The sequence below is a fragment of the Lynx rufus genome, unplaced genomic scaffold (assembly GCF_022079265.1).
Source record: "Lynx rufus isolate CCGP_SWC_20201006 ecotype Redwood Valley unplaced genomic scaffold, mLynRuf1.p SCAF_2, whole genome shotgun sequence".
NCBI lineage: Eukaryota > Metazoa > Chordata > Mammalia > Carnivora > Felidae > Lynx > Lynx rufus.
This window is the reverse complement of record NW_025814834.1, coordinates 215,261,745-215,286,755: the sequence shown is the minus strand read 5'-3', so window position 1 is coordinate 215,286,755 and position 25,011 is coordinate 215,261,745. Positions and strand designations below refer to the sequence as shown.

Here is a 25,011-nt window from a genome sequence, read left to right as displayed (position 1 = left end):
TGGATCTCATGATAGTCCCCGGCCCTTGCTGCTCAGCTGTTGATCTTGGGCCCTCTTAAGCCAAACCTAGCCTTCTTCTTGAGATGCTGTGGCAGTGAACCCAGAAGCAGTCTGTTCTCGTTTACTGGCTAACTCAGACTCCATGGGCTACTTCTTTCCAGGTAGGGCACTGCAGAACACTGTACAGTCTGAGAAGCTGGTGGGAAATAGGAGGAACAGGTGTTGGTGTGTGTTGCTGGAGAATGAAGCATCTGTGGCTTTTTGATGTCCATTGGGTGGCACTGTGATCTTATTTTTGTTTCTATTTTTCTTTGCAGCCAAGCTCTACTCCAGGAGGTGAAAATGTGGTGCCTCGAGAGCCTCTGGTAAGTACCCAAGATATACAGTATCATTTCCTAATAATTAAAATGCTGTGTGAGTATGGAGAAACCTATGATCCTGGAGTTTTGCATCCTTCAGTGTCCCTTCAAAAGTAGGTATTATATGGAGACTAACTTAATGGCCTTTGACTTCTGACTTCTTCTCTGGCTTGCAGGATTTAGTGAGCTGTCTCCTTACTAAAACCTGGTCTTTTCTGGAAGGGAAAGCATCCACCCCATGGGGTGGTGCACCACTTTGTTTGTTGCTGACTAGTAGTAACTAGTGGGATGCCTGAAACCTTTGGAGGCGGAGTTGGGACTAGGTTCCGAAGGTAGCTTTCTTCACAAAGTGCTTTTGCTCTGGTTGTCTGAGCCCCAGTCCCTGCCAGCGCACCCCATTTTCATTCTATAGTTTGCATTGCAGGGCCTGCCGCAAATCCTGTTCGTTGGGTCGTTGGGTCATAAGACCTGTTCTGTAGCAGCCTGGTAAGTTTCATGGAGGGCCGGCTTTGAGAGCTTTGCCTTTGTTTGGTGATAGCAAGCTGCAGGATGTACACCCAGCCTTCGTGTCACAGGCCTCTCCTCCAGCAGTAGTGGGAGGAAGTGATGTGAGGTCTTAGCTGGCGTGAACAGGCCTCAATTGTAGCCCGTTCCTAGGTTCCCGAGGCAGAAGGGGAGTTGGATTTGGCTGAGCTGTAGAAAGACCAGGGTGACGCAAGCCCTGCTGGGGCCGATTCAGGGAAGCACTGCCACCGTCCTGTGACCTACTGTTATCGCGTCAGCTCCCTTCCCACTGCACCCCGCGATGGCTTCCTTTCACTCTTCTGGTCTTGCCTGGGTTTGTCTGGAGGTCAGGGTGGTATGAAGGCCAGAGGCTTCAGGCTTCTCCTTGCCAGGCCCATAGATCAGGAGCTTGAGTGTCCCCCGGGGCCTGTCAGTGCCCCGCAGGCTAGAGTTGTGGCTGGTTTTGGACTCATGTCCAAACTGAACGCTTGTCCTCGACAGTCCTTTACTTCTCAGGCTCCTTTTACATTTTTCTCTACTGACTTAACTGGCGATCACCGGTGGAGGGACTGGTCCTTCTCTTGAAGCGCAATGGGGTAAACCCTCGGGGGTTCTTTCTAGCAGTGAGCCCTAAGCTGCGGGCAGCCTCGCTAATTTCTGGGTATTTGGAGCCCTGCAGCCCCTTGGCCCCGCTGACGTTTCTGTGCACTGCTCTTTTCCTGCTGTCTGCTGCATCTGCTTGGTGGTTGGTTGTATTTTTATTTCTTTCTTTTCGGGGAGGCCCTGAGCAGTCTTCAAACCCTAGTAGCCTGTGATCGTCCAGAGTTCAGACTCATTCTCTCCAGGCCAACTCTACAATTACCTTATATTTAATTAATATTTTTTTCCCTTCTTTACGTACTTGCTGCATAATTGCTCAGAGGAAAGAAAACACATAGCAGCAATTTATATATATATAAAAAAAAGCAATAATTAAAAAAAACACCCCGAAATAAACTCCCATCTCATTTGGGCTGATCCTATGAGTTGGGTAATTAGGGCCCTATTAAAAGGTAGACCCTTTCTGCTTCCCTTCTTTTTTTTTTTTTTTATTAATTTTTTTATATTAAACTCCCACAGTCTCTCAGTCATGCCCTTATTGCTCTTGGCCAACCATTTGCAGCAGCCTGATTAAATGAGGGCACCAGCCGAGTTGTGTGGTCTTGTGTGAGCTGCTTCTGCCTCTTGAGAGCGGAGGTGGGAGGGTGCCAGGCAGAGGGGCCCGCCAAGGGCCAGCAAGGACTCATGTGGCGGGTCGGGGTACAGGACTTTGGGCTGGCAGCAGGCTGGGTGAGAGTCACAGGGCACTGGCGAAGGGATGAGGTGGTCTCCCCCACCCACAGAAGACTCCCAGCACTGCCCGAGCCCCGCTTCGACAGGGCAGGCTTCTCAGGTGTGTGCATCAGCCGTCGTCTCTTGGATACTCGGGAGGAACAGACAGCTGAAGGATAAAACTGAGCCTTCTTCCGTAATTTATGCATCTTATTGGGGAAGAAAAGGCATTTGTACACATGAAACAATTAGCAGACAGTACAAGACCATATATAATTTTAGCAAACAGTACAAAATCGCATGTAATTTGGTGCAGAATTGCCTGGCTGGGAGTCTAAGAGCCCTCATTATTCAGAGAAGGAAGAGTTCTGGCTGGGGTATACTTAGGGATGGTTTCTGTGAAACTTGAAGCCAGGTCGTGAGGAATAGGATTTTCCAGTGTTGGGGGAACACCCTGCTAAGTGGTTTTTGTTTTTGTTTTTAACTGAGAGCACGTTTTCCACGAAATTCTTTCGTGGAAGCTGCCGGTTCTTCTCTACACTAAAAGGGCTAACTAAGCATGGGATGCTGAAGGCATATAATCTTATTCTTTGTCTTCAGAAGTAGATGATCACTTTGGAATAATTTTTCCCTTTATTAGAAAAGTGAGTTAATGACACACGAGGCTCCGTGGAGTGATCAGTACAGCGCAAATGACATTGACAGGTGACATTCGGGTGTCTGCATTATTATTTTGCTTTTATCTGCTAGAGAAGGAGGACCCGATCTTCAGGTTTGCCCTCTCTGGACCATAAAAACTGTCTTGTGATTTTGGTGGTGAGGAATATTGTCTTGTCGTCTCTTAAATGACACATTTGTGTTTTTAGCCATCCCCTTGTCTGGATTCCACCCAGGTAGTGACTGTGTTACCTTCTCTTGCTCCTCAGTACTCCTCGTCCCCCATTAAAGAACTCACCCCGGCAATCCCGGCCGTATTAGCAAGAGAGTTGCTCTATGATGTCGTAATGTTTTCAGGGCTGGAGATTGGTGAACAGACCGGTCTTGATAAATTTTGTAAACTCCCAGTTGAAATGTCCGTATTATTGATGATAAAACTATGCCAAAGTTAAAATGGCTGATGGCTTTTTCTTCTTTACACTTTCTTCCCTGAGCTTTGTCTCCTAGGGCAAGGAGTTTTGACAGTCCTCCAGAATATTGACCTCCAGCTCCCCAGCCCCTGCCCCCGACCTGTTGAAAACCTTCTGTTAAGGCCTGAATTTTCTCAATACCTGTGTGGGCATGTGCTCGGGCCCGGAGTCGGGTCCCTGTACCGCTCTCTCAGGATCAAGCCCCACCTGGCCGATGGGTCTCTAAATGGGTGGACATTTGTTTGCATGGACTAACTTGGTTCCTGCCTTGCCGGGGTACAGAAACTAGGGTTAAGTAATCGTCTGAGAGCCTTTTTAGTCATATGAGCTGTGGTTGTTTCAAGTGAGCAATAAATGAGGTTTTGTTTGCCTGTTGCTCGCTGGTTTCAACACGATGTCTTCAATATCTAGCAACCCTACAGCTCACCTGCTTTATGCAATGCTTATGCATTTGGGTTGAGCTAGCATTTTGGCTCTTTGTTCTTTGACACTGCGTTCTTCCTAATGGATGAGTCTCCTGCCCTCCTTTCTTCCTCTGACTTGTAGGTATAGTTTTTTTGTTCTGATTTGTTTTTTTGGTTTATATCCTTTCCCCGCATCCCTCCACCCCCGTAGTCCCAAACTACATAACTTTATTATTATTATTATTTTTAATGTTTATGTATTTATTTTGAGAGAGAGAGAGAGAGAGAGAGAGAGCGTGAGTGGGGGAAGGAGCAGAGAGAGAGGGAGACACAGAATCTGAAGCAGGCTCCAGGCCCTGAGCTGTCAGCACAGAGCCTGACGCGGGGCTTGAACTGACCTGCGAGATCGTGACCTGAGCCGTAGTCGGATGCTCAACCGACTGAGCCACCCAGGCGCCCCAGGATTCACTTTTAAAGCTAAGTAAGTAGAGCAGATTTCAGATCATCCCTATAATGTCACCACACTCACCTGTATCCAGACAGATGTCCCTGAATGGAAATCACAGCTCACTTGAGTAAACCTAGCTCAGCATAGAAATCAACCACTAGAGATTCTTAAAATAATAATGCTTAATACTTTAGATCTGCCATATTTATTTATTTTTCCTGAAAAAAAAAAAAGACAATTTCCTGAAATCTCTTAATGGGCTAGTTTTATTACCCATGTGCTTGTGAAACACCTTCATGAATACAATATTAAAATCAAGTTTGGGGCGCTTGGCTGGCTTAGTTAGTAGAGCATGTGACTCTCGCTCTTAGGGTTGTAAGTTCGAGCCCCACATCGGGTGTAGAAATTACTTAAAAATAAAATCTTTAATGCGAATGTCATCCTTCAGAATGAAGCGTCTCTCTGCAAAAATAAATAAACTGAAAAAAGAGAAAAAAAAGTGAATCTTCTGCAGATTTTGGTACTTAAACCATTAATAGCAACTCATGCCAGGGAGGGGAGGATGCCTCACAACTACTGCTGAGAAACTTGGGACTGAAATCAGTTGTCTACCGAAGGGCGGGGCTGGTGGGACGCGTCTCTGATGCTGCCTTCATCCTGTGAGCCGACCTGAGGCCTGGCGCTGCTCAGATAGGGCAGGTGCTGGGCTCTCCTCCTTCCCCACTCCCCTCCCATCAGCAGTAGAGATGCATATACGAAGCAAACGCTACTTTTGTTTTTAAACACTGACCCCTGCCCCTTGTTGGGAGGGTGCCAGAGAGTCCTGCAGGTCCTGGTGGGGAGGAAGCTGATGAGAATCCGCAGAGGTGGATGAACTTGAGAACAGCCTCTTTCCAGCTCTGGGTGGCTTGTCTGTAATCTCTAGGCCACTTACTGATTTTGAAATTACTGTCTCTTCCTACTTCGTCCTTCCTGTTCTAGATGGGGTTTATTGAATAGACTAGGTGGGGCCCTCGAAGTTCTTTCCTCTTCCAGGTAAATGAAGAGGTGGGTTTGTTTTCTTTTTTTTTTCTTTCCAGTTTTAAGGTATCCTTTTACAAATAATTATTAGATGAATCGAAACTCTGAGGAGTAATAATTAAGGAAATGGAATTTGAAATGGTTATTCATCTTTGTTTATACTTTGGGTTCCCGGCTTGCAGGGTAATACTTGCTATTTGTTAGAGTTCCTGCAGTCAGAGGCCCTGGCTGTTGGATGACCAACCAGGCAAGTGTCCTTACTTTAGAGACCCGGGCACCGAGGAGCCCAGCACCCATGTGCCTTTCGCAGAGCCGCACAGCAATGGGGAGAGTTTGGGCTGTAATCTTGTCACCCAGGTGGTTCTTCCAGAAGGAAAGGCCGAGTTTGCTCCCTGTCTCCTGGGGATAGTCTCCACGTTCTTCAGGTGCCCTTAGTAATTGCTGAGCAGGGTTAAAGGAAGCTCTTGTTTGGGCGGAGGGACGTTCAGAGGGTTTTCTTTTACTTAAAATCAATCATTATCTTATTTGAAAGACTTTTCACTTAAAAGTGTTTTTTTGTTGTTGTTGGTTTTGTGTGTTTGTTTGTTTTAAGTGCGACTTAAAAGGTGGGTATTCCGTGTGGCAAACTCAGGAAATCTCCCACGGGTCCCTGGTTTGAGAACCTCTGCATGTCACGTCGCGCCGTTTTCCAGGATAATTTCAGTTTAAAATATTTTAGCACATTCTCAAACCATGCAGACCAATTTGGGTTTGAAAAATACGACCTTGTAGTTAATCCCACTTCGGTGCTCGGAGAAGCCGCAGGAAGATGAAGTGGTGCTTTGCAGAAGGACGTGTTCGCCGCCCTTCCTTCTTCCCTCCCAGCCCTGCTTTCTTTTATGGTTTGTAGTTATAACCAAGATTTATGCTTGTTGCTCCACAAATCTTCTCCCTGCCATTATGAGTTTGTCTGAACAGTCTAGAGATAGGGCCGCCACTGAGTGATTCTTGAGGTAAATCTACCCGGGGGCGCTCTCTGACGCTTGGAGTCACAAAGGAGCTAACTCATAGCCCCCAGTGGATCGGATAAATTGCCCCTGTCGAGAAAAAGACGTGCTGCCACCCTTGTGACCTCCTGCCTTAGCAGCATCCCTGGTGGCACAGGGGCCTGTGTGTGCTTATAAAGTCTGTGGGGTGGCGCTCTGGGCCAGCAGTCACACCCCTCACCCAGAAGTGTCCATCAAGAGGCCTTTCTCTCTCTCTCTCTCTCTCTCTCTCTCTCTGGCCAATTGGGCCACAGCGAGAGGGTCTCTGGGGCAGGGCAGCTTTCTCCAGCCTGGTGGGGAGGAGCTGCCAACAGGATCAGGCACGCAACTTGATTATTTGTATGAATGGTTTCGTTTTTCCACAGTTCCCTGCGGATGGAGTTTGATGGAGAAGAGAAAAAAGTAGACAACGTCTGTTAAACGTCGTTTCTCCCCCTTCCTTCTGCTTTCCTTTTGCCGCATCCTTGGGGCTCGTGTGTACTTTTGCGAGTCATTTCAAATCTCTTGTCGCATGAAGGGGCGGCAGCATCAATAAATACATAATTTTTTTGTGTGTGTCAAGAGCCCGCATTAGACACACTCCCCGAAGGGACTGGCTCGCTGCTGTGGCACCGTGGAAGCTCCCGGAGGAGGCCCTGGGTGCTCTGAACCGATGGGCTCCCCTGCCGGTCACACCCACACCCACGCCCATTCTGCAGACCCACGTTGGCTCGCCCCGAACCTGTGCGTGCCCGGTTGTACTTGGTAGTGAATGAGGCAGTTTTGTTAAATATGCCGTAAGCAGGTGAAATGCAGAAGTGAACAGAGGGAGCTACAAATACAGAGAGGTTTATAAACATAAATGAGAGAAGAGGGTTCGGTAAAAGCCGGGCTGAATGCTTTGGTAAATGTGAATTGCAGATAGAATGTCTTTTCAGGTGAGAGCGAGATGACAGTTAAACTGGGGAAGACCATAAAAATCTCGAAGTATTCAGTGCTTTGATTTGCGTTGCTAGTGCCTTTAAGTTCTCGCTTTGCTTTAGAAATTGTGAAGGGTGTGTCGTGGGTGGGGTTTATGCAAGAAAGGCGTCTGGGAACATCAGTCTGTGGGCCCACACTCAAAAGAAAAGGTCTTGGCTCCACATCAAAAGATTAGCAAATGACTGTACGTTTATAGGTTTTAAGTTAATGTAAAATGTTTAAGGTATATAGGGTAGGCTCCACTTTGAATGATTCCCGGCCTTAACTGATTTTTCCATTAACTGACCAATTACCAGCGCTGATGACCGAGGTCAGGAGGGCTTCCCCTGTGTCATCTGCTGGCCTTGGCGCCGGTTTCTTTATTTTTGTTAGTGAGAACTACTCTTTTCCTCGGTTTACAGCGAGGAAACAAGCCCAGGGCCATCGGTGTTGCAAGGGGTGGGACTGGGATTTAAGTGCAACGATGTTGAGCTCTGGGGCACACACACGGGAGCAGGGGGAGCAGGTCCGGAGGGCAGGCGGGGACAGCCCGGGGGACAGCCCGCTGACCTCGCCTCCCCCTCCAGCCAGGGCGCTCAGGAGGGGCCTGGGCCCGGTTCAGGGGCTGCCTGGTGAGTCTGTGCTGTCTCTGAAGCTGCTGCTTTCGTGCGCTCCCTGGTTGGAGTCTTTTGTATGCTTCTGAGCTGTTGAAAAGGCACCTATTAATTTATCACAGGTGATGTGGGCCTCCTCGTGCTGGAGGAGGCGTCTGCACCCATGTACCTCACTAATGACAGGTTACAGGATCGAGGCGAGATAATAGGATCTTTTCATCTGTGTCGCTAGAGCAGAGTGCGGTGTCCCTGGTAGCTTCTAGGGGGCAGCAGCTGCTTGCTGTTTTCCCTCCTGCTGGAGGAGGAAAGGTTCCACAATTGAGCAGTTTGCTTCTGACTCGGGCTGAGCAGGTCTTCAGGGAGTCACCTGAATCCGCCTAAGTGAAGAGACTGCAGGATCCAGGAAATTCCATCCCTGCTTTCTCTGCCCCCTCAGGTAGATCCTGTATCTGCGTCCCCATCGGCACCCACAAATCCCTCACTGTCAGAGTTAACAGCAGAGTTCGCTGGCTTTGAAGATAAGAGTCACAGAGATGTCTTTAAGAGAGTGAAATCTTTTTGTCAGATCTTGCTTGTTGCCATTGATAACCCTCTCTAATCACGCGTAGATGTTTTGAAATGTTCCCCTGTGGGCATGTGTCTTTACTCTGCTGGGAACATGACTGTCCTATGGTTGATTACCTGTTCTTCCTCTCGCTGCTTCCCTCTGCTCCCCTCCCCCCGCAAGCCCGTCTCGCACAGGTTTCTTTACGGTTCTAAATGACTCACCGCCCCAGCACATTGAAGGGGAAACTTTGGATTTGCCAGTTCTTTGAGACTTTGGGGCCCAGGCCTGACATATGGCCAACTCGTGCCTTGTTGAAGTGAGTAACTAGCACCCAGCCTCCCACAAGCCCATATTTCACCATGGCCCTGGCTCTCAGATCTTCTTCCAGTTGTGTGGCTGAGGCCAAGTGACGAAAAGGAGAAGGGTTGGTTGCAGGCAGAACCGGATGGTTGCAGTACACACCGAGAAGCAAATTGGCCACGACATTTCAGCCCTGGGAGGTTTATTTAGGATTAGCTAAGGATTCTCAGCCCTGACTCCACGGTGGGAGGAGCCGCTGACTGATGGCCGCTCTTGGGGCTCTGCGAGCTTGCGGGCTTTCGTCCCCGAGGACCCCAGAGGGGACCTGGGGAAGGGTGGGAGTTTCCATTCCAGCCCTGAGAGTGGCTTTCCTCAGAGACAAAGGCATGCCTCTTCGCCCCACCTCTCCAGCTCGTTCTCCGTTGTCGGTCTGAAAAATGGCAGTTAATAGAATCTGCTAATGAACAGAAGAAAACTAGACATAGTGGCAAGTCATTTGACAGTGAAGTGGCTTATAACTTCTGTTTATCAAGTGATTACAATTATTGTTACTTCTATCGGATCTTTGAAGAATCCATCCTGGTCTCCAGAGCCCCACTTATATGGCGTTTTCTGTCTTTCTTTGTAGTGCCTAGAAATAACTTTATTCCGGTGAAATCCAGATCTGTAGTCCTCCCCCTGGCCCCAGCCCTCCCAGCTCCACTCTCTTCCCCCTTCTGCTTCTCTTCCGTTACGTCAGCGGGCTCCATCAGGTGGGGGTATCCCCCACTGACCAGACTGGAAGAGCTAATGCCGGCTGGAGAGATGCTGTGGTGTTTGTTTTTGCAGTTCCTGGATTTGGTTTAATGTACAATTGATTTTTTAAATGTATTTAATCATTTTTTTCTTACCTCATAAGGATTAACCTGCACAAACCTCATTTTATCCCAAGTGTGGCTTTGGGAGGAAGGGAGAAGAAAATTGAGTTTCTCTAGCTTATTTTATTCTTTCCCTTTTTATTTTCCGAATGGCTTTTCCTGCCGAAGCAGCTCCGTAAAATACAATGTATTTTAGTGGCCATTACTTACTCATTACTAACTGGTCTCTCCTGCTTCCCTTTGTCTGTGAACTAAATACAGGGGGCCTAAAGATAATTGGTAGCTCCATCACAGACTCACCAATTACAGATCAACAGGGAAGACGGCCCAGCGATGGCTTGTGGTTGGCACTGGCTGCCCGCCCAGCAAATGTGAGTTATCACTCTGTATCTGCCACCGAGCTGGGCTCGACTAGATCAGTCCTTTCCTAATTTTGTACCTTGGCTTTCCCCATTGCTTTGCCCGGCCTCCCTGATTTACAGATACAAACTTCCTTTTATCTATCTCTGTGTGCGGTTCTCGTGTCCATCTTGTTCTTCCTGAGTTCCTGCTTCTCGGTCATGTCTGTGAAGTATCAACATAGGTCTTGTTTCTGTTTTTCTCTGCGGTTCCCTCTGGGCCTACGATGGTTAGGTGGCAGGCGGCAGATAAAAGATGCACTTGCAATGAGCGGTTTTCTGTAGTTTTGTCTGCTGAGTCCAAGTAAAGGCGAGTCTTTGTGGGTGCCCAGTTTGGCCCCCTTTTCGAGTGTTTGTCTGATTTATGTTACAGGAGGCACCGGGGGCGGGAGTGTGGGGAGGTTGCGTCTCACCGTTAGGCTGCCGAGCTCTGGTGTCAGGCTGTTAGGGGCAGACGTAGCACACAGGAGACCCCGTGTTGTACGGCCGGAATTCCAAGCAGAGTGCATGGTCTGTTTGTTTGTTTCCTGGGCATTTGGCACCCAGGCACCTTGCTAATCCCTCTCTGGGATGGGCAGATATCCTTACAGCGCCGCTGTGGGCAGGAAGTAGGCACTCAGTACATATTTGTGGAGTGTGTGTGTGTGTGCGCGCGTGTGCTCACTTTGGTAGATGGTGATGATGAGCTGGGGAACTGGAGCGCACAGTTGCTGCCCGGCTCCTGCCTGGGGACTCAGGGTGCAAGGTTCCCACTGGTGCATACGTACACGGGTGTGTAGTGTATCATTGCCACGTAAGCAACATCAAGCGGGCATTTTATGACAAGGAACATCAGAGGAAACATTACAGCTGAGACCTTTATAGCCTTTCCATTATTATGGTTTAAATCTTGACAGTCTTTATTCGCAGTGACACTGGGACCGGCGAAGACCGTGCTCACTCCCACCTCCCTGTCCGCTCCCCACATCCTGTTCGGTCGCTGTGAGAGGCATCGTGAGTGTGCAGGCCTCAGAGCCACTTTGCAGTTTGTCTAGAAACAGCCCCTTTTGACTCAGAAGTTGGAAACCAGATGACTCACCGTTCTATTTGTTTTATTGCAACTGTCGTTTCGTAAAATGCCCTGAAAGCTCTTTGCATCTTTCTTTCTCATTTTGTTCCCTCCGTGTCCTCTGTCATCTTTTCTCTCTTGCCTCTCCTTTCTCCTTTCCTTCCGTAATTCATTTCTCTTTCATTACTCTCTCTTTCTCTCTCTTTCCCTCCCTTCCTGCCTCCCCTCCGCCTTCTGAGAACCGTCATGGCAGTTGAAGCGACCTTGGCTCACATCATGCCGCGCGCTCTCCAGCCACCTAACTGAGTTTTTGTGTGGACCTTAGACTTGGAAACAAACGTCCGTGCACACCAGAGTTTATAAAGCACTCATTGGCGTCCGCTCTGGAAGCTAAGCGCCATGTCATATCGTAACAGCTACTCACCTTTTGTGAATCTGCGTTTTGCACACTTGTGGGTACATCCCAGGTCTCCCCACGTATCCATCTCCGCCCTTGTGGCTGCCACGATCACAGGGGGACTGACAGCACTAGGATTTCCCAAGATGGACCGGAGAACCGAGTGCCAGGCTCCCTCAACAAAATGCTGATTGCCCTGAGAGGGCCTCCGTCAAGCATGCTAACCTTTTCGCCGCTCCTGAGATGCCTTTAACTGGAATTCCTGAAGTAGAGAGCACCTGCTGAGTCTTAACGGCTTAGGTGGGATGTGGGGATCTAAATTTTTAAGGACCTGAGCTCTCAAACCAGGACTTGCAGGATCTTTTTTTTCCGGCGGTTTCTGACACTGTGGCACTTGACTGAGTCACCTGATTGATGACATGAGCATCACTGGGTGTTCAACACCTGGCCAGGGAAACAGGGACCCTCGGCGGATTTCCCCAAAGGATGGCAGACAGATTGTGGAATTTTAATGAAGGCGGGGCGGGTCCCTCACGTTCATCTGCTTTGGAGCATAACAGAATCCCAGCATTAACTTCAGGAGTGTCGGCTGGAAACCTGCACTCGTGCCAGTGGTTATAGTCCACGTTTGTCGAATCTATAAATCCACCAGAACTAATTATAGAAGTAGCTAGTTAGAATGAAAAAGAGTGATAACTTCAAATGCCTGGGAACCTCTCTGAATCAAACACTCCTTGCTGTTTTTCTTTTTCTTCTTTTTTTAAAGGCTTTTGGGCTATTTGGGCCTTCAGAGCAAGGCATCCTCTGAATTGTTAAACTTAAACTTCTTCCCTATATGTCTCCAAGGAAGGAGAGCGTTTTCCACGTTGTGAAGCAGGGTGGGGGTGAGGGATATGATATCTGTGTTACAATACTTAATAGATTGATGGCGGTGAGTTTTAAAAATGAGTGTGGGTATCTGCCGGGTGGCTTTCAACACAGAATGCTCTGTTTTTCACCCACTTGGCTGGATGTCTGATTCTGACACAGTCGCCATCCTTGCTGCTGGAAAACAGAAAACCACAGGCTGTTAACTTAATACTCTTCCCTTCTGGGGCTAGGGTAGGAGCAGGGTGGGAACAGCACAGGAGCGGGCAGGCGGGGTGGGGGTGGGGGGCTCAGGGTTCACATCAAGATACTCTCACCACCCCCCCCACCACCCCCCCGCCCCCCGTCCCACTGGAGACCGACGTTCCCGTGTTCCAGCTGACCATTTGAGCAAGGATTCTAGAATTTCTGTCCATTTAAATTAAACCTCCATGAGAGGTGCCTGGAAGCCTGCAGTGTGACCTGAACATCTGCTCTTTGGGACCAGGAGCAGCCTGCCAAGTGTCCCTTGCAGGCTCCCTCTGGATTCCCTACCTGTGGATGTTTTCTCCCTTCCTGGGCAGGGCCGATCTGAGAAGCAGAGGGATCATTTTAGTGCTCGTGGCCTGTTCATTCCTTGGCTTCTCTGCTGAGCTATCCAGCAGGGGTGCCAATTCTTCCATTTAGCTGACTATTATATAGCCCTTAAAAGGGAAGGGTTTATTTTAGCTGGCTGCTATATTGATTGCTACAGGGACGTTTCTATTTTCACTGGCTGCTATATTGACTGGGAAAGGGAAAGGGGCCGTATTGCCGGGAGCTGTCATATTGACTGTTACAGAAAAGATCTGTATTTAAGCAGTACCAGTGCACTGGGATCTCCCAGGCAGGATATTAATGCTAATTCATCCGCTCACCCCCTGCTGTGAGTGTTATTTGTTTAAATCTGTAGATTCCCACAGCGCGTTTATATCCTCACTAGAGTGAGCTCTGCTCCCTGTAATTATTTAACATTATATGCTGATATAAATTGTAACAGTTAAAGAATGGTAATGAGTAGCCAAAAAAGAAAAGAAGAAAAAAGAAAAGAAGGAAACAGGGAAAAATAGAAAAAAAAAAAGAAAGGGGGAAGATACACTGAAAAGGCGTATCATGTGTATGTATTGTAAGCGTGTATCTGTACACGTGTGACAGAAACGGCAGAGTCAGGTTCTAAAACCGCAGCGAACAACTTCTGGCATCCCTTCTCCCACTTCAAGTTGATTTGTACGGTGTTGTGGAGTCCACGTATTGTGTGTCTGTGCGCCTGTGTGTGCACACGTGCTCACGCCCCTCCATTCCCCCTCCCCCCCCCAGAAAGAGGCTGTACTGATGCGTGCTCTGCTCTGCAGTTTGCACACACGTGCATTATCACATACAGTGTGTATATGTCTTCCGTGGAGTGGCAGGAAATTTATCCATGAGCAGTTCGGTTTCTTGATGAGTAGCTGATAACTGATTTTCTCTCGCGCTTCCGTGTTCACACGGGAGCTCTGGGCCTGAGACCTGCCTCCGGGAAAGCCACGAGAAATGCTCAGTTGGGATTGAACCAAGAGGCCATTGGGTGTCACTGTCGCTCTGTTGGCTATAGTTGAAAGAGGGCTTTTCTGCTGGGGAAACTGGATCTCAAAAGAAGTTCTGCCCAAGTTGGAGGTGTTGTCTTTGAGACGTTTGTCTGCATTTTGAGAAGACCCCCTTTTAAAAGCAGTTGCGTTTGCTTGTTTTTGCTCTGCCGAGCCCCAGCCTCTTTATTCTTCTTGAAAACTGTGTGCTGATGGCCAGCTCTGTTTGGATATCAGCCGGAGTCTGGCAGGTGCGGACTTGTGACAAGCAGAAAACTTCCACCTTAATAAAAAGAGGCAGCTCCGCAGCACTCGGGAAACCCTTATTTAACAAGGAGAGAGGCTTTGGGCAGGAACTCTAAAACGGAGGAAGAGAACTCTCCTGGCAGAGCCCAGATTCGGCGAGTGCCTGCCGCCGTTCCTCTGCCCGGTCCTGGCCTGGCGGAGGTGGGAAGCGCGCTGAGCTGCCGCCTGGTCTCCGAGGAGCGGGTGCGCTCCTCCAGCTGGCTGTTCCGGCGGCGTGGAGCCGTGCCAGGCTTCACCACAATTCATACTGTGTCAGTTTAATAAATGCACTACTTAAATTATGAAATTACAAAAGAAAAAAGAGAATGCACTTATTCAGACTCTTAATACATTAAAAATAAGGCATTAAAACTCTGACTTTTTTTTTTTCTTCCAGAATCAATAATGAACAGGAAGGGTTGTAGACATTAACAGTCATGGACATTCAAACTCTTATACATAAATTATCTCAGAAAAATGCACATAAGACTTGAATAATGTAAATACATTAATGCATTTAATAATTTAAACATTAAAGCGCAAGCAGGAATTTGAGGCAGAGGCTGCTCTGAGGTAAAGGATTGGTCCTCGAACGCGTGTGTCCTAGGATCGATGGGTGATTTCCCCCAGAGACACCCTGGGAAGAGAGTGCCTGGCTGGCCGGTGTGAGCTCCCATGCCCAGAAGCCCTTGGACATTCCTGATCTCAGCTGCCTCCCAGCCCTGCGTTTTCGCCTGTCCCGCCCTCCCTCCTCAATTCCGTGTTCTCGCTGGTCCCGTGCTTCTAATTGTTTGTTTGTTAGAAAATCAAATGCTTCCGCTTCAAAAACCAACGAGCTCTGAGAATGTCTTGGTTGGAAAACCAAGCCAAATTGGAAAAAATCCTTCACCCAGCTCTGGCTGCCTGTGTCTGGGAATATGGAAGTAGTTGTTCCTTATCATCGTCGGTGACACCCTCAGCCTGGAACTCCCCCGTAGCCCCCTGGTCATTGGGTGCAGGTCGCAGTGTACTGATGGATTTGGAGACAGATCTAATGGGAGAGCAGAGATGGTATAGGGTGTTGGCCTCTGGCCATTGGGCATAGAGGCGGCAGGTCAGAAACAAGACAGGTACGGTGGCGTTTGACTCAGTGGTTGGTCATTGATCATGCCTCACTTTGCTTTGAGGGTTTAACTCTTGGAGAGACTGATGTTACTCCTTGTTCCCCCGTCTTCTAAAATCATATTCACAACAGCAGAAACTCAGTGGATAGTTAAAGCCCCCTTTCCCGGCAGAATACGGAATGACTGAATTCAGTTTTTGGCATCTGTGCTGTCGAGTGCCCTAGGAAGAACTAAGAAGCCGGGAGAGTGCGCCTCAAGTGTTCATTCGTTAGCCCAGTGCTATTCTCTGGTAGTTCCCCAGCCTCGCTTTCTGGCCTGCATCACACGAGAAACTTGGAAAACTGCAGAAAACGTGTTACTGGGTACATAGTCTGAGAACTTTTCTCCTACCTGTAGAAGAGGTGTGTTTACTTGGCCGGTGATGCAGATTCGGTCTACAGGGTTTGCTGTGGGCCTGAGGGACCCTTGTGAAATGGTTATCAGATGGTAGTAACTGGGCAAAACCTGTTTTCATCATTGCCAGACCCATTGGAGTCTCTTACTGGATCTCAGATCTCCTACCTGAAACTTCACCTCGGGTCGTCTTGATTTGACCTAGGCCTTGTCTGGTCTGGCAGCTGTGGCTTTGTTTGCAGCCATTTCCAGTTTCTGTCGCAGCCAAAGGCAGCCTGCTCCCCGGAGAACACGGTTACAAGCCAGCTTATGAGCACTTGCAGGAGCGGCTATAGGCTGTCCTGGCATGGGCAGCAGATACAAACAGTATTAGGCTGTGCTGCCCAGACAGCCAGAAGGAAAACCAGTTCTTTCAAAACTGGCAATCAAGTATTGGTTTAGAAGCGAGTAGGATCAGGAATGGGTGAGGACCCCCCGGGTAACAGATCTTGAGGTCAGTTTGTCATCTTTGGGACGTGCCCAGATCCTTCTCCAGACCTTGTGAACAGTATCTTTGCGTCATGACCCCTTCTCCACCTGTTTTGCTTTAAAGAGGCACGGCCTTCCTTGCCAGTTCCGTTTCGGGTTTGGGATGAAATGTCAATCCCAGGTCTGTTGTGTTTATTTCTTTTCCAGAGTTTGTCAGAGCCCCGGCCTGCTCCCTCTGTTGGCTTTGTTGACCCTTGAACAGTGGCTGTCTTTCCTGCCTCCACTCCCCACTTTATCCTGGCAGAGGGAAGAAAGTGAAATCGGGGAGCGCTCGGACCAGGGGGAATCTAATTCTCTTTGGGTTTTGTTGGTCACACCCAGGAAAGCTTGCTTCTCTTCCCTTAAGTTCCAAGAAATGTTTTATGGCCTTAACCGCATAATAGGCTTGTGCCAGATTGGGGTGTGTAGGGGGGAGGGTTCGGTTGGGGGGGGGGGGTGGGGACAACCTCACTCTCCTGTTGGAGGTGCAGAGTGCTGGTTGCCATCAGGCACAGTGAGCAGATAGTGCTGATTGGGGGTCAGTTCACCCCTGTGATATATCCCTTATGCAGATTTCCTTTGAAGAGAGAGGAGTCAGGTTCATTAATTAAAGGAGCCTGGCTCGAGCGCCCTGTAATTATAGGTGCTAGAAATCTGAATTTTAAGAGGTCTGTGCAGCTGCATTTTGAAAAATGTAGGGAGGCACCGAGAAGTACAGGCTGTGGGCAAGAATGTGGCTGAACCAGATTTGGGAGGTTCAGGTTTTGGCAGAATTCCCCTTCAAATTCATATTTATCCTATCTTTTTTTTTTTTTTATGGGAAGCTGAAGGTCTGATTTTTATTTATTACTGTTACTATTTTTTTGACAGAAGTTTACACCCTCTGACAGGCTGGTATTGTCAGAGTATGGAGGGCAAAAACTGTCAACTAGAAGATGCTTAGGTTTTAAGGAAGCAAGGGGTATCTTTGGGCTCTAGGAGTGCCGTGTTTGAAAACAATTAAATAATCTATTTCTTGAAATGAGTGAGGGGGAAAGGGAACAGAAAGTTATCTTGAATGCGATGTAGGGAGAGAAGTCCCGGGCCTGTGTGGGACTCTAGAATCTTTGTGCCTTCTTCTCTTCCCCAGAACATTGTCCTCTCTGCCATAACTCACTTTTGATGTGAAGCCAGAGATACAAACAGAAAATTTCAGACCCCTGTGGGAAGTCCCGACCTGTCCTTTTGCTTTCTCATTTCCTTAATTATTTGTAGGTTGACCTTTAGCTTTGGGTCGGTCGTTTCTTTCTCTCCCTCTTCTTTTTTATTTTTCTGTTGGATTTGTAAGGTCTCTTTTTTACTTCTTGTTAAAAACCTTTATTTTGGGCCGTGACTATTTGCATCTCTGTTAATTAACATGGCTAATACGGGATGTGGATAGGAGGGGGAAATTAAGATGAGTAGGGGTCCCTTCCTCACCTTCCCCCTGCCCAAGAAGGGAAGAGAGGCTGATGGTGATTGGGGTCTCACCAGAGACCTGTGTGGCCAAACACACGGATGTCCCTGTGAGCCTCCTTCCTCCTTCCTGGCTCTGTCTTCTTAGGGGTCTTGCAAACATTATCCCATGTCACAGTGCAGACCCTCTCCCTCTCCTTTGGGGCTTGCAAGGGGCTGAAAAACATATTATAAATAAATAAATAAATACACACAAATAAACACATATGTTAAAGGATAACCCTCTGAACTCCCTTCTTCCATTCGCTTATGCGTGTACACTGGGAAGTCTTGTACTAGTGAACCCATAAACTGGCATAGAACAAAAGTCTCGGAGGCTGTCATTTGCTGCATTTACAATATGCAGATTGCAATTCCAATTAGATTGAAACCTCTATTTAGCAGAGTGGTTTTGTGAAATAAATAACTTTTGAAGAAGGCCCTACTACATATAATAAATACCTATTTTTCCTTCACTCGCTGGCATTAAGCTTCCTGCCTTCCGAACGCTTGCCCTGAAGTGCTGATTCAGAAGCAGGCGGCATCTTTGGGCTCTTACGGAAGAAATGCTCCTCCTTTGCTTTCCTGGCACAGGGATTTCATCCTTGATTTACAGTGCTCGGCTTGTTAGCGCCGGCGAAGGGGAGATGGTGTGAAGGTCATTATGTCCGTTTTGTCCTCTTGGAGAGGGAGAGTGAGGGGTGTGTGTTTCTCCCTGTGTGCTCGTGGTGGTAGTGGCGGGGTTCAGGCATCGCCCGCTCTGTCCAGACGAGTCAGCCAGAACTCTTGTGTCTCTTTTCCACCCTCTCTACTTCACGTCATCCGATGGGAGCCAGAGGGGGTGGGGTGGGGGGGACGTTGAACGATTTTGAAAGCCTGATTCAGAATTTCAGGACGAGTAGCACACGACCTAGTATGGGAGAGCTTCCTCCCAACACCCCCCTTTTCATAATCGTCCCCTACTCAGCCCAGCCGTGACAAACTGGCGGGTAATGAGCAGATCGGGTCCTCCTATTAGGCGAGTCCCGATGCTGGAAGCTGCTCTTGCTTTGTGCGGGTCCTTTAGCAGCTCTGTGCCTGTGGGCGGTGGTGCTCTAAGTGGCCCTAGCAGAGGGCAGTGGGTGCTTTGGGAAAAGCGAGTAGAAGGCTCTTTGGGAGAGAGAGAGTGCTTAAAAGGGAGAGAGGGGGCAGTAAGGTGCCCAGCTTGAAAGCACCTGGTGAAAATACTTGGACTTGCAGGGCTGCGGTCCTGAACACCACTGCCTGTCTCTGCAGCGGTGCTCTGGGTAATAACAGGATGCCTGCCTGGTTACAAAGAACATTTTGAAGGCCACTTAGTCCCAGGTCGGGCTGTGCATTAGGCAGCTAATCCTTTGCCGTAACGCTGGACTGGAATCGCAAAATTGGAAGGAAAAGGTCTGTTGTGTTCCAGCTTTGGCAGTAAATGTTTCTGTTACAGGTGCTGCTGCCCTGTGTGGCTTTTTCTCAGCTTCCCAACTTTTCTTTCCCCGGTGGAGAGACAAATTCGTTGTGAGAGTGTCCTCTTCTACCTGCCAGTGACTTTTAAAGACGACTTTTCTACTTCTCTTACGGGGTCACTTTTCTCATCTTCGGTTTAAAATATTGCCATGTAGATTAATACAGAAACATGCAGGGGCCACACGTAGGCTCGGGTCCTTGGGCCTGGCATGCTGGAGCAGAGAGAAACACCTAATTGCATCAGAACCACTCTTAAGTTCATATATGTGGAGCCCATCAAGCTGAAAGCATCCAGACAGCATCTGCTGTTATCAAATCACTCGCGAATCCAGCTAATTAAAATAGAGCTTCATTTTTCTGAACCATTGTTTGGCAGGAATTCGAAACGGGTCTAACCCAATTTCTGCGTGTTTATGAGCCTTTATTATATCAGAGGTACTTTTCTGTAAATGTACAGGGCAGCGTTAAATGAATTGACCCGCGCGGTATTGCTGTAGACGCACCGTGGACTTGCTAATGATCTCTCCTCCGGCTTTCTGGTTTCCAGACAGACTCCCGAAAGCTCTATGTTCTCCTTCTCTATCCTCTGCTCTTTGTCCTCCTCTTTTTTTATTTTTGTTTTCGTTTGTTTTTTTTGATGTAAAACTTTTAACTTTTACTTTCGGCCTTCTTGCTTTCTTTGAACACAGGACACGCTTTTTACATTTGTTCCCTTGATGTTTGCTTCTCTGTGTCTCTGTTTTTCTCTTTTTTCCTCCCTTCCCGTTCTTGCTGTTCTTTTAGGGGACGGGATCTGCCTGCTCTTTATTTCTCGCTGTTCCCTCTTTCTTCTCCCCCCCCCCCCCACTTCCTTGTCACCTTGTGTCCTCCCTTCGACGTGCTCTTCGGTGCCTCTCCTCCTCAAACCTTCTCTTTCTCCTTTCTCCCTTCCTTCCACCCCCTCCCATTTTTTCCTAATAAAACGTTCTTATACCTTTGTCTCCACATGCAGATGCAGATTAGGGCAGAAAGTGGGTGCCTGTGGAGGTAGAGGCATCTGGCTGCTGGGAGGTGATGTCAGCCCGTTTTGCTCCTCTGAATTTGCTTGCCTGCTTTATTTTCGGTTTTTAAAAGATTTTTCAAACCACATCTACTCTACTTTATAGTCTAATAACCTTACTTTGAAGATCAAAAGTGTGGCATAAATGCTAACTAATTCTTCCACGTGACCCTTTGGCGCGTCTCTCAGCAGTCTTAGTTCCATTTTACAGATGAGGAAGTAGAAACAGGAAAGGTGAGCACCTCTTGGGAAGTTACTAAAGAAGTCGGTGACTGAGTTAGAATTAAGACCGGGTGAACTTTGGCCGTGCTTCTTTGGTGATCCCCCTCTTCGGAGATTACTCTCCTCCCCGTAAGAATCCTCTGTCTGTAGGGCGAGGGTGACAGAACACTACGCTTTTTCGCTCTTCTCTTCATGTCCTTTTAGCCTTCTGAGGTTTTTCACATTTGTAGTCTTTAGACGTCGAATGAATTTCTAGGTAATTCCTGGGAAAGAAGGAGGCCAAACCACTTAGGGCTGGTAAAAACCCATCCGTTACAGCCTCAAAGCAGAGCGCTCACTTTCCGCTTCCAGCAGCTTCCAGTAAGTGGGCCCACGTCACACGCGCCGGCCCCAGTGATCAGAGCGTTGTAGGAAGCGCTGCCATATTTGATTGAATTTAGCCATTCGGGAATGACGTGTGTATGAAGTCGTCTCTTGCATTACTGTGGCCTTTATTATTGCTAATGCATTCTGACATTACAGGTGTAGCCTTGGCCCTCCCACAAAGGGCAAAGCTGCTCTTACCAAGCTTAAGAGCAGAATTCATGAAGCTGTTACACAGTGAAACCGGTGTTCACATTTAGTTAATAAGCAGAGTAAGGGAAATGCTTTTATAGAAAAGATAGCCAAGTGACAGAGGCCTATCCTAATTCCTCACCCAGCATTGTGTCGAAAACTGGATCAGTTAATATCGTTCTCCTGCAGAGAACTGGGGCCAGTGCACAGGAGGTTCAGGAAAGTAGATTTCAACTCCATTTAAAGAAGGACTCCCGAAAATGAATAGACGGGCTCTTGAGAATGAGTTCTCTTGTTCATCGTAAGCATTCAGGTGGAAGCCCACCCATCATTTGTCGAGGTTGTTGAAGAGGGGGGGAGTCTTAGGTGATATGTGGGACCGGATGGCCTAAGGTCCCTTTTGACTTCTTTCCTTGTCCTGGACTGGAACAGCAAAAGCAGCATCTTTGCTTTACTTGGTTTTCTAAGTGCCTGGTGTGCTGTGCGTACCCGGTGAATGCTCAGTAACTATTCATTATTTAATCTTCGGCTTCCTGCTTCTTAATCTAACTTGAATAAAAACTGTTCGTGTTCAGTTCAGGAGCATCACTGTCTCTGGCACCCTCCTCAAATGAGTCATTTTGGATAGGCACAGTTAGATGGCCATCGAGGGCCTGTATGAAAACAAAACAAAACAAAACACTTTGAAGCTTCGGGCTGGGAATTGCATGAAATGGGTTATATAGTTTCTTACTTTATTAGGCAGAGTATTAGTCCTCATGACTCAGTACCGTCATTGTAGACGTAAATGTTTATATTGTGTTGTAAGTGGAGTTCTTTTTTCAAAAACTGTTGAAATATAGATATGTTGTATATTTGCCCTTATTCTAAATGACTCCACCTATGCCAAACAACCCCAAACGAACAAGCTTTTTGAGTTTTTTGTTTGCCTTTTCATAGATGTTTCTCTCTTGACATTTGTCGATTGGCTTACTTTTGCTATCTGGTCTTTGTTCCGTAAGTATCTGTTAGTTGGCTTGTTTTTCCTTTCTCATTTGCAGTTTTAATCTTCTGTAATTTGGATATCCGATAACTAAGCTCGTATACAAAATAAGTCGCAAGTCAGTAGTGAGAGTAAAGCTTTGCTATGTGCAAGATACGTTAAATCTGTCATTTCTTTTTTGGCAGCAGTGGTTTTTTTTTTCTCCCTTTCTTTCTCTCCTTCCTCTCCTCTGTTGGTTTTCTCCTTTTTTTTTTTTTTTGAATTGGGTGAGATTGGAGAGCTGAGCTCTGGAAAGGTTGGGTCTTATCCTCCAAGCCCATATCCCTGGTCGAGGTATCACAGGCTGCCTCCGGGAGTCAACTTAGAAATCATGGGGTGGCATAACTAGAGGGTCCTGAAGGTCATCTGGGTAAGCTGCTGTTTTACAGAAATGAAGGAATCTGTGGCATGGAGCAGGGGCGTGAGAGGCTGGGTCTCGGGACACACCAGTGTGAGGGTTGGACTCAGTGTGCAACTGTCTTGAGACCCACACTGCTTTCTGTCCCATCATTCCACCAAGTTTCATTCCTGACCAATTTTTTGTTTGTTTGTTTTTTTAAGTAGGCTCCATGCGTGTGGAGCCCAACACCGGGCTTGAGCTCACCACCCTGAGATCAAGAGTCAGACGCTTAACCGACTGAGCCACCAAAGTGCCCCATCCCCGTTCCCTACCAATTTTGAGCAAAATGTGGGTGAAAGAGAAAATACAGGGTTTGTGTAAGGTAAAGTTCTGGAGAAAAATTCTCCGCTGGCTCTGGGCAGGTTCAGAATTAAAGTACATAAACCAAAAAGGCTTCTGTTTGTTGCACTGTTTGGCTATGTTTGCACTCAAGGCTGATATCGATATTGCAAGAGAAGCTTCAATCCTTTCATTCAAATTTACAAGAAATGCTGTTTCCTTTTAGTTAAAAAAAAAAAAAAAAAAAAGTCCAAGAGAGCATTTGATTTGAGGAACCAAAAGTCTAGAAAATGTATCCGGGAGTCCTCGTCAATTTGGGGCATAATGAAATATAAAAAATACTCAATAAAAGCTCCTTTATTACTTTAACTGCTTAAATGTGGAGTTTTTAGCCATCAGGTTAATGTTTGGGTATCATTTTTTTATTTGATTGTGAGCACTTTTCCAGGTAGCTCTGCCACTCGAGCGCTAATCAGATTCCCACAGATGAATGGCGCTCGCTTCAGCCCTGACATCACCGCAGTTTTGCTTCGACGTTATTTTATTTGGTTTTCCTGTAAAAGTTAATAACTCTGTGTCCGTGTGTTTAAACAGGCAGGAAGAGAGAGAGAAAGGACAATGAGCAGAAACCGACGAGCAAGGTCTCCGGAAGCTTTTGCCAGACTGAGGAAATGTAGGCAGTTTTGTGATTTCAGAATATTTTGCCCTCTGAGCGGGGGTGCGGGGAATCCAGAGGGTTGCAAAGCAAGGTGGTAGTTCCTGATCCTTCAGAGAACAGAAAGCAAACTTCTCTCCATTTCCCAGACAGAGCTGGGAGAAATTAGAAACGACTTACTATTGATTTAGAGGAGGAGGAGGGTGCTCAATAGAAGTGATTTGCTTGATGGTGAAAATTGGTGAAATCTCGTGTTAATTGTAAGTAAATTATGTGTCCATTTTCGATGACCAATGTTGGTGAGAACGTCCCATGCGGGACATGAAGACCCCCTCCTTTTGATCTGCCCATCAGAGGTGGGAGATCTGAAATGAGGGCCTCGTGGCCAGGGGTGGCTCTGGTGTCTGGTAGGCCTCTCTCGAATCTTCTTTTTTTTTTTTTTAGAAGTGTGGTTTTTCATTGGGAGCTGTGGTTGTTAATAATAGGAATGCTCACGGTGTTTAGTGAAAGATCACAGAATGGTTCAAAGCCATGGTGCTTACCATTTGATCCTTCCTGCGTCCTGTGGACATTTCCTAAATGTTTCTAAGCTAAAAGTTTCTAAGTCGGGGCCCATCAGAGAAGGCAAGTGCAGTGGTAGCGATTGAGTCACCCTCTCTCCTGACTGTTCCGCCTTGGTGCTGGGGGTACAGACGGGGTGTGTCCCACAGCTGTTATTTCGGTGCCCCTAGAAGATCCCCATCTATGTGAGAGGCATCCCTGGACTTGGGGTGCTCTGTTCCCTGTTCTTGGGGTGGCGAAGTTCCTTCTAAAGTCAGTGACAGAGGCGTGGCCTATGTCAGATACGCCTTTCTTAGAAAACAGAACCTGGCCACCAGGGTTATTATTACATAGGGATGTCAGGTACGTCTGGCGCCTGTCACCCCACTTATTGCCAGAGTTGTTTCCGTGGATGCTGTCTTTGTAGACAGTCTGTCCCTGTCCACGTTCTTGGGCTTGTGTGTTTGGTGAAGAGGGTGATTTTCCTCTGGGAGGAGCGGACTTCATTTCACTATTTGAGTAGAAACTGTTTCTAATCCCTATCATCTTACTGTAAATTTGAAGATTTTTGAGTCTGCCAGTATTATGAATCATACTTTTGGATCTCATACTTTTATTTTTTTCCCCTTAGGCCATGGATGAATTTAAATAATAGCAGAAACTAGGACTCGGTGGTCTTCTGTTAGTGCGGATATTAACTGTTTACTTTTTTCTGCTCTTCACTGGATCTAAATGGGTGATTTAAAGGCCATGCACATTTGTCATTTTATATTTACTTATTTACTTTTTGTATGCAAAATACTTTAAAGAACATACCATCCGGTTAAGCAACATCCAGCCTCAAGGCCAAGGCAATTGCATGTTAGCTAGAATGGGGTCAAGGTGGGCCTCCTAGCTGAAAATTTCTTTTTTCTTTTCTTTTCTTTTCTTTTCTTTTCTTTTCTTTTCTTTTCTTTTCTTTTCTTTCTTCTCTTTTCTCTTTTCCCCTTCCCTTCCCTTCCCTTCCCTTTCTTTTCCTTTTTTTGGAGGAGTACAAATTAATTCAGTAGATTAAGGAGGAAATACTACGTGCAGAGAGGCAAGATCAAGTACAAAAGCAAAGACTAAAGCAGAATGTCACAATATGGAGAGACCTAGACCTTGTTTTCCCTTTTCTCTGTGGCACAGCACCACACAGGGGCTTCCATTTATGGAAAAATTTTATCTCTTCTTTTCCCCAATGTCCATCTTCTGCTTATTTGCTCAATCCTAGTACGTGTGGATAGCGGTATCAGGATCATTGACCTGTGCTCCCCAGGGAAACAACTTTATCATC

At 47.3% G+C, this 25,011-nt stretch overlaps 1 protein-coding gene across 1 annotated transcript in view; it reads left to right on the top strand.

Moving 5' to 3' along the window:
* Positions 1–25,011, top strand: part of PEX14 (peroxisomal biogenesis factor 14) — a 146,108-nt gene that overhangs the window by 24,104 nt on the left and 96,993 nt on the right. The window contains exon 2 of the mRNA XM_047083770.1: positions 318–365. Within this exon, the coding sequence (XP_046939726.1) occupies positions 318–365 (48 nt within the window). The remainder of the gene's footprint in view (positions 1–317; positions 366–25,011) is intronic.